The following is a 9,449-nucleotide window of genomic DNA, read 5'->3' on the forward strand; positions in this document are numbered from 1 at the left end:
ACTATCAGTAACATGTACCAAAGAATGTTCTTAGTAGGTTTTATAACAATTGGATATGAAGATCCCAGATGTTAGAAAATAAGTGACATACTGACTCTGAGATTTTTGTACAATCACTGACTTGTGCTAACTGGCCAGTTTTATCACAATAGGACAAGTGGTACTCTAAACATATGCAATTTTATTTAAGAAATTTGTCATTGTATGTGTCAAGAAAAGTGCTAAATTAATCTTGATCAGCCAACAATAAAATAACTCTTATCAAAACTGTTGTTAGAACTTCCTGTTCAGTGTGACCGCGTTACCATGGTAACCCAAAAGGATCCGGGAGAAGACGAGTTTGTGGTGCATGTTGGGAGAAAGGAGAAAGACGCCATTTTGCTTGATGGAGTAAGAAATTAGTCTTAGCAATTAATCAGTTTCTAGGGAATCCGAACTATTACCGCAAGTTTACGTTGAAACAATTCATTATATACTTTGACGTTTCGAGAAGCAGTTGTTTTAAGTTAGTTGTAAGGTTTTCTGCAGTGATAATGGGTCGCTCCCGCAGTCGCAGCTCGTCCCGCTCCAAACACACAAAGAGCAGCAAACACAGCAAAAAACGCTCCAGGTCTCGGTCTAGGGACAAGGAGAGGGTCAAGAAACGATCGAAATCCAAAGAAGCCAAGAGGAGCCGGCGGAGAGAATCTCGCTCCCGGTCCCGCTCTAACACTGCCGCGACACGTAAGGAGAGGGAGAGGGAGAGGGAAAGGGAGAAGGAGAAACAGAAACAGGAGAGGGAGAAGGAGAGGGAGAGAGAACGGGAACGAGCTGCTACTCCGCCCGAGAGACTCGACATATTCGGGCGGACGGTGAGCAAAAGGAGTAGCCTGGATGAGAAGCAGAAAAAGGAGGAAGAGGAGAAAAAAGCCGAGCTTGAGAGACAGAGGAAAATGTAAGTACTGTAGTCGTGTTGGTACTATTAATCCCGGGCTGCAACCAGGCCTCAGTGTAACCTTCTTGGAAATATTTAAAACAAAATCAGTCAACGACATTAAACCAATGTAATACATCTACACGGACATATGTTGTGCACACTTCTAAAAGAGCCGCATGTATACCGATATTAATACTATATTGATCGAGTTTGCTTTGAGGCCTACACATTTAATTTGGGTATTCAAGCGTAAATTGTCGCACATTGAAAAGCTTAAGTTGCCTATCTGCACGATTTCGTGCTATTTGCACCGGTACTTAAGTCGTATTTCATTACCATTCTGTGTATTTAGATGTAATAATAAATATACGAAAATGTGATATATATGTATACGTCTCCACCGTTTGCTTAAGAAATAAAGACGGTATAGTTGTGCAGGTCCTGGGTTAGGGGACGTATAGCTGTTAATAGGCGTTAGTTTTTTTTGTTTTGTTTATTAGTTTATTATTATTATTATTATTTTTACTAGGTTTCTTAACTTATCGTAATTTTAAATTTAGATGGGGCTGATATATTAGAATACCAAGGAGTCCATGAATGAGTTTATTTACATGTAACGAAATGCGTCCATGCATTTGCCAATGTGTATAATGATAAATTTGGTTAGGCGACTTTACATTGGCCTGGTGCATAAGTTATAATATGGAAAATAAATTCGTATCTCACATGCTATGAACTGTACGATGTTTTGCCTTTGTATAAAAACACTATATAAATACAATAAAATGTGACAGTTCTATCCATATATATATATATATTTGTCATGATGTAAATCGGTAGTGCCCCACAGTATTTTTACATTAAAATACAGGAATGAAAGATTTGCTGCATACCAGTTTCACACATTCCAGGTTTTAATACCAGAATAGTTACGTCACAGTGTATAGGTAACAAGCTCAGGTGTGTCTTATTAAACGTCTAGTAGAGCCAGGAATGGATCAATCTGCTATGCAATGGGAGTCTTATTTCCGTCAGTGAAATTTAATTCATAGGTATCTGTGAATTCTCCTTATTTGAAAGTTGGCCCAGTTGACTGGTTTGTTTACAAGTCTGTTTACATTCTCAAAGTTGTTATATCTATTGGACACAACCTTACTCTACTTGAAACTTAATAGGATCAGCTGTATATGTATTTAAAATACCTTTTATAACGGTGTATAAAATACATATCTTTTATAAATAATATACATATATTATGTACCAGCTGGATTTATAACGTTGTACAGCTTACAGACATTTTAAAAAGGGATTTTTAATTTTATTTTTTACTGGCATTTAACATGGGCATTTAGGGTAAAGGTTGAATTTCTAACCTGGTAATCCACATTAGACCAAGCTGCTTTTTAGCCTAACATTTTGAATGAATAATCAAAGGTTATTTACTACTTTGACAAAGTAAAAGTATTGATATTTCTGTTTTTAATTAAGTAATATAGGATAGTATCCTGAGAATAGAAAGTTATTACACACAGTAGGTGGCCTAGACATAGTCAAGGTATCCAAAGTTATAAAAAAACAAGCTGTTATACATTGGTTTACTGTGACTTTTTTTTTTCTTTTTATAGTTTTGTTATTAGAAACCAAGAAGACACTTGTTATGTGGTGTTAGGTTTGCTTAGGTACAGGAAGGGATTAAGTCAACAGTTTATGGGTTTGGCCCAAAGGTTTTAATGCGTGAGACTTAAATTGCTTTTCAGTCTGTGTCAAAACAGGACTATTTAACAGTAAACGGCGTCTACATATCATTTTCTCCCCTTTAGGGGAGACCTGTGTAATCACTATACTATTAAATCTAAAGACTAGAAGGCGGGGGCGGCCTGTTTTGCTGTAGAACCATGCTTCATTGCTGCCATATTAACAGGTCAGTTTTCAAATTAACCAAACATTCTGCCATGTATTGTATTTGTGCTATCACACAGGATCATTACAGAAGTGAGAGAAAAAGAGAAACACAGGAAATATGATGGTTCGTCCAAACTTGAATGCCCCAAGGTGGAACAACAAGAAGCCACAATGAAAAGGCTTTGTACCATGTTGACAGACAAGTTAATTCATTTGATTTGCTTTGAAATACTTGTGCTAGAGGAAGAGTCTGTAGCCTGCTAAATACCCTATCAAAATACAAAAAAAGTTTAGCTATATTAGATTTTTGCGCTACTGAAATTAACTATCACTTTTGATTTATGAATATTGTTACAGAATTGCAAAGGAAAGCATACAAAAGTGCCAATGGGTGTCAGTTTTTTAACCAGTTTGTGTTTCAGATTAAAGTAAAAACTTGAATCCTACACTTCTAACCTGTAGATTTCTTATTTTTTTTCTTTCCTCCCCTCAGTCGTCAGCAGGAGATTGAGGAGAAGCTGATCGAAGAGGAGACGGCACGGAGGGTTGAGGAGTTGGTGGCCAAGCGGGTGGAGGAGGAGCTGGAGAAGCGGAAAGATGAGATTGAGCATGAGGTGCTCCGAAGGGTGGAGGAGGCAAAGCGCATCATGGAGAAACAGTTGCTAGAGGAGCTGGAGCGACAGCGGCAAGCTGAGCTCTCAGCGCAGAAAGCTAGAGAGGTAACGCTTGATCGTTGGGAATGCAAGCAACAGTCCTTGGCAAAACTTTCGGGCCCAGGCTCTTTACTCTTGCTCAGTCCAAATCATCGGATCGGGCAGCAGTACACAGTCTGATTTTAAAAATCGTCATGTGTAGAGTTCTGTTCCCTTTATTCACAAGCCTTGTGCCTGTCAATTAGCAGGTACTGTTAAAAGACGATTGCGACAAAGCATGTACACATGCTTGCTACTCGCTGGCTGTTTGTGAAATTCATGGGGAAACTTTTGCCATGGCTGTGGAAACAGTAACTAGTGTCATCCCTTTGTTTGTTTGTTTTTCAACCCTTGTTTATTAAACAAAACAGCATTTGCTCTATTCTTTTTTAAATACCTGCCCTGCTTTCTTTTTAATCAATTTGTATTTTACCCAAGTGACTTCCCTGTCTGAAACCGGGCCAAGTGGCTGAACAGCACTCCCCGCCTTTGGCAAGTGGTTTCTGTTTTCTTTATATCCTACTTAGATGTAAGACTATAAATTCCAGCAACTTGATCATTAGACCCTTTACGCTGCTCCTCACTTTACTCAAAGGAGCCATTAAGGAATTCATCTAATTCTTTAGAACCAGTTTTCAGTACCTACTAATAACTGTCTTTTATTTTCCTGGAGAGGGTTATAAAAGACCTGGTTTGTCCCTGCCTAATGCGAAGCTAAACACATCATTTGTTTAGGACGCTGGCTGGAATGGAAGTTGAAAAATTCCTTTCTGTGAAAGAGTAACCTGCTACTGTAATTAAGTTCTAGCTTACACTCTCGGGATCCTTAACTATAAACGTGTTGTTCGTCAAACACTTATTTGTTTGTTTTTTATAAAGTGACAATCTTTCTCCTTTTTATTTTCTCGATGTACATCAGTTGCATATATTGCAGGTTAAGTTTGTTTTACTGGCTATTGTCTACTTTGTACATGAGAGTGCTGCCTTTTGTGCAGCGCCTTGATTATGGGTGAGCAGACTTGTATCCATAACATGTTCACAACCTCTGCCACAATTTGTTTTGTAATTAAAATTTCACTAGTTAATGTAGAGCAGGTGTTAAGAAAATAATTTCCTAGTGACCGATACAATGAAACTCTTGTTTGGTTAATTGCAACCTGCAGTAAAATGATAGTCTTATGCATTTAGTGCTATCTGTGCATTTTCATTCATGCAGTTAATTATGCTTAGTTTTTTTTCCCTACAAAATGGGAATGTCTGATTTGTTATTTTGCAATCCTGGCAGTGATGAATATTGACCAGCAGCTCGTTACTAATCACAGTAAGAATTTTCATCTTTCCTCTTTTTGTCCACTTGGCTTTGTATTAACAGCAGCCCTACAAAACTGCAGGCAAATTTTCAGGACAATCGTTTTTTGCACCCATATTTATTTAGTCCTCACATTTTTTTTCTACGAGTCCCAGCGATTTAATTTGGTTTTGGTTTACAGTATATGAGGCCAAAAGTTTCCTTAGTTTGGATTAAACCTTGCATATATATATATATATATATATATATATATATATATATATATATATATATATATATATATATATATATAAAAATAACTAACAGTTCATGTATTCTTATTAATTGTTTGCCTTAGGAATGATGAATTATATACTTTTGTTCCTCCTTACCATAAACATCTGCACTCCTCAGCTCAGCTTTTGTATGTTTCTTGTAAATGGTTGAGCTGCTGATGCAGGTGTTGCTACGCTAACAGTACAAGTCAGTTTTAAAGAGGAAGCTGGCGCGTATGGCAGCCGAGGAGCACTCTCTCTCTCTCTGCAGGACACTGGACAAGACAGTAAATATCCAACTTTTAATGCTGATAAAAGGAGTATAGGTAAATGCGTAGGTATTCGTAATGTGGTGAGCCAAACTATTACATATTCTTTCTTTATTTTTTTTTTTAACAAAATAATTGCTGTAAAGTATTTTAATAGTTGTCAATGTTGATTGTGACTTTTTTCTTTCAAAATTTCTTTTATTTTTCTTTAAGTACTATATAGTTAGGATTTTTTGAAGCACATAGGGTTTAGTTTTGTTTGGTGGTTGAGGGAATGGGAGGGTCGTAAATGTAGAAAAGGCAAGAAATAACCAGGACCTTTATAGGTGCTTTTATTGTATTTGGTTTTATTTATTTTGTCTAATTGTGTGGGACACAACAGGTGGCAATTAAGGCTGCCTTTGTTATGAGAGTCAGGGCACAAACAATGATGAAAGAAAGCTTAGGTGAGCAAAGACTTTTCAGTGTGTTCTTTGTCTAACATTTCACCGTGTCTCCCATTTAGGAAGAAGAACGTGCAAAACGAGAGGAGCTGGAGAAAATATTGGAGGAAAATAACCGCAAAATTGCTGATGCTCAGGCTAAACTGGTATGAAGCAGTTTTTAAATGGTTTTTGAAAGAAATGCTGAAGATTACTAATAGACCAATTTCAGGAGTCAACAAAAATAGTGTCTGAAAAGTCCACTCTCAAATGACGATAGTGCCCAGATATACATTAATTTATTTTCACACTCGCTATTTATTTTACACGCGCTGTTTAAAAGTAATTTTATTCAAAGTAAAACCGGTTTAAAAGGCACTGCATATCAACAGGACACTCAGTACTGCATCTCCAGCCCCGACCCATCCCTTGTTCACTGTATTTATCACATACCTTTTCATAGTCGTGCATACTGTTAAATCATCTCCTGATGACTTGTTTTATCACCAAACTCAATAATGCGATCCAAGTCATTATTTTATTACTATAACATCTCAAAAAGCTTGGCAAATGTCTGATATTCTTTCAGTGCAGGATGCAGAAGCAGCTATCTTGTTTGTTTATGTCCGTGTTAGGTCTGTGGTGCAGGGACTGTGTATTGTTCAGATCCACCCCCCAACATCGGACCGGAAAGGGAAAATTGTAATGTCGGACCAGGTCCGACATAAGACCGCAAAGGGTTAATTCTACACAAACACACACATGCTTTGTAGAATACAAAAGTAAATGTGCAACTATGTCTAATATGGTCAATATAAAAGTCAACTTCATATTAAATACAAAGTTGTGTTGCCCTGGTATTTTAAGTGTGTGCCCAACAAACCACCTGCTCATTTACAGCTTCATATTAAGCTGTTTTTTCCCCTTTGTTTGCTGTATGATTGAGGTGCTGTATGCCTTTGCAGGGTAGCAATCTTAAATTGCAGGAAATTCTTCTTTAGAATTTAGTTGTTAGTGTTGCATTCAAAATGTGTGTTGCTTGCATTTGATTTACTATCTTTATTTTTTATTTTTTGTGGTCAATTTCCAACGGTGTTGTCCATGGTTTGTAAGTCATTGAGTATACCGTGTTTCATTTCCGTACCAGGATTTTTAACCTGTTTACTATAATGGTTTAACCTTGTCTTGTGCTTTTACAGGCTGAAGAGCAATTGAAAATTGTTGAACAACAAAGAAAAATTCATGAGGAAAGGATGAAATTAGATCAAGAGAGGCAGCGTCAACAAAAAGAAGAGCAAAAAATGATCCTGGGCAAGGGGAAGTCCAGGCCAAAGCTGTCCTTCTCTCTAAAACCAACTGAATAAACTGCAGCTTGTACTTTTTTTTTTTTTTTTTTATCTCTGTATGGTAGCTTCATGTTGAAGTGTTTTCTGGAAAGTCTGACAAGTTGGCTTATTATACTGATGTGGGCTGTGCTCAACAATCTTTCTTAATGAGGCATATGATTTTAACTGAATTTCCACCATCCTAATGTTTAAACATTATAGAGGAAACTTTCTCCTTTGTCCAATGCTTACCATTGCAGTCTCGCGAAGTGGGTTCTTCAAGAGATCATGGTAAAGTTTGTACTAAAGTACAGCTCTTGAAGGGGTGATTAGAGGAAGTTTCTTTTATAATCTTTAATAGACCCTATGTGTTGTAATGTTGCGTAAGGTAATGTGAGAATTAAATTGTAGATCACGTTTCCTTTTTTTTTTTTTTGCACGTCTGAATGGGTACAATGCCCCAAAGTATTACTGTATCTGTATTAAGTACATTGTAAAAATCCAATGATGCATTCAGCATATTGGTTAAAGCAGTCCTGATACAGGTAAGGAAATGATTGTTGCATGTTAGTTGGGCAAGGGGGTGGGAATAATTTGTGTTTGCTCAGACTTTGGTATTTTTCCCCATTCTGGAAATATGTACAATTGACAAATAAAAGTCTTGAATGCATATTTGTTTTTTGTGTGTTTTATTTTTGATAATGGGTAAGTAGGTTGCATGAGCAGTGATAGAAAAGGTCTCTTGCTGTCTTGCCAATGCACCTAAACATGCTCCTCTTAAATCACCATCTGCTTCCAGCATTAAGGTATTTTCACTTTCCATGTACAATGTACCCTTTGTGTTCCTTGGACCTGTACAGTCAAGTAAGTGACAGTGGTTGGTCTTTTGGATTAGAGCACATTTCTTACAGCCTCAGCCCTTGCAGTCAGTTTTGCTAGTTGGATCTAAACTTTTGTATCTCACAGCATTATTTGAGTGTCCTCTCTTTGGAAATGCCAAGGTCACTGCTAAACCCTTTTTGTTTTATTTGGTAGCCTGAAATGAATATAAAGCATCAATTAAGAATAGTTTGAAGTCTGAACTAAAAATACCTTGCAGAGAAAGTAAATGTGTACATTTCAAAACTGTGGACATCGAATGATGTATTTTTTGTTTTTGTTCTTGGTATAAAATCTGACCTTTTTAATATGCTAATATACAGTAAGTTGTAAATGATTTTGTAACAATTTTCAAAGGTTAGACTTTGATCCAGCATAAAGTGATATGACTATATAGCCATCTTGAAAGTGTACAGTAATTGGTAAACAATTCCCAAATAAAACAGGTGAAGTTTAACTGTTATATACTACAAGAGTAGTTTGACTTTACACTGTCGTGGTGTTTGTAAAATGTGTACATTATATACATGGTGTAATTGTTGAAAGTGTTTAAATGTTGTATATGGAAAGGGAATTCGTTTTACATTACATAAATACAAGAAATAGGTGTATGCATAACATGCTGTGTAGCGAGGTTGCCAGTTGTCCCAACAGCACTATAACTACATTTGGAAAGAAAACCAATTATCTGATGCCTTACAAGGTGTGAAACTATTGACACTATAGCACCGGGTTTTATTTCCCTGACTTGAAATTCGAGGCGGTTTTAATGTAAAATTGCCAAAAATCGACATTTTTAAATGCAAGTACATGCTGCAATATTAAATTTAAAACATAAATTTCCCCGCTGGTAAAACTTGCTTGCAGGATTCTGAAATATACTACACAATCTAAAAGAAAATGTAAGAAAATAAATAATATAACTACACTAATATTAAAGTGATGCATTCTGACGGTGTAAATCAGGAAAAAGTAAATTGTAAACTCCAATTAATAAGTTATACTGATTTTAACCCCCTTAATGTCTTTTAATGTAATGTTTGAAAAAATAGCTTAATTGAGATACCCGCAAAAATAATGCTATATCCGATCTTTAACAAGGCTACTCACAAACCCCGCTTTCACTCATTCTGTACAGCATAAAGTGTTTTTGACTAGAAATTTTGAAACACAAGTTCGTGTAACGTTTTAAACAGTAAACATTGTTTAGTGTATTCACATTGTTTATTCCTAATATTAAACACTATTTTCAAATTATAATATAAATTATAATATTACACCCTGATTTTTATAAATCTAAATATATCTAATCAGTATTGTATTACAGTATAAACAAACAAGGAATAGCAGGTTGAATATGTTTGGTCGTCTTGAATGTGTCCTAAAGTAAAATCTGTTGCAGTATATATGTATATTAATGCTTTCTAAATTAAAACAATAAATGGTTTCTCGATTTTACAGCTATATTGTTTAAACTATTC

General features: G+C 36.0%; 1 protein-coding gene across 3 annotated transcripts; it reads left to right on the top strand.

Annotated features, from left to right (window-relative positions):
• Positions 1–332: 332 nt before the first annotated feature.
• Positions 333–7,759, top strand: LOC117405938 (arginine and glutamate-rich protein 1). Of its 3 annotated transcripts, none has more exons than XM_034009479.3 (5): positions 333–934; positions 2,896–3,021; positions 3,312–3,537; positions 5,848–5,931; positions 6,964–7,759. In XM_034009479.3, exons 1-5 carry the CDS (start codon positions 534–536, stop codon positions 7,126–7,128), a joined length of 1,002 nt encoding a protein of 333 aa, XP_033865370.1. In that variant the 5' UTR covers positions 333–533; the 3' UTR covers positions 7,129–7,759. The 3 variants fall into 3 exon arrangements, with proteins under 3 accessions (XP_033865370.1, XP_033865371.1, XP_033865372.1); XM_034009480.3 differs by lacking the exon at positions 2,896–3,021 and adding an exon at positions 2,775–2,837 and having other exon boundaries at positions 334–934; XM_034009481.3 differs by lacking the exon at positions 2,896–3,021 and having other exon boundaries at positions 334–934.
• Positions 7,760–9,449: the final 1,690 nt, after the last annotated feature.

This window comes from Acipenser ruthenus, chromosome 9 (genome assembly GCF_902713425.1).
Source record: "Acipenser ruthenus chromosome 9, fAciRut3.2 maternal haplotype, whole genome shotgun sequence".
Lineage (NCBI taxonomy): Eukaryota > Metazoa > Chordata > Actinopteri > Acipenseriformes > Acipenseridae > Acipenser > Acipenser ruthenus.

Bases quoted from the DNA above. Each gene is read 5' to 3' on its own strand.
- LOC117405938 (XM_034009479.3), top strand. From the start codon at position 534: ATGGGTCGCTCCCGCAGTCGCAGCTCGTCCCGCTCCAAACACACAAAG. The intron at 935-2,895 runs GTAAGTACTGTA...GCTATCACACAG, and splicing joins CTTGAGAGACAGAGGAAAAT to GATCATTACAGAAGTGAGAG. The intron at 3,538-5,847 runs GTAACGCTTGAT...TCTCCCATTTAG, and splicing joins CAGCGCAGAAAGCTAGAGAG to GAAGAAGAACGTGCAAAACG.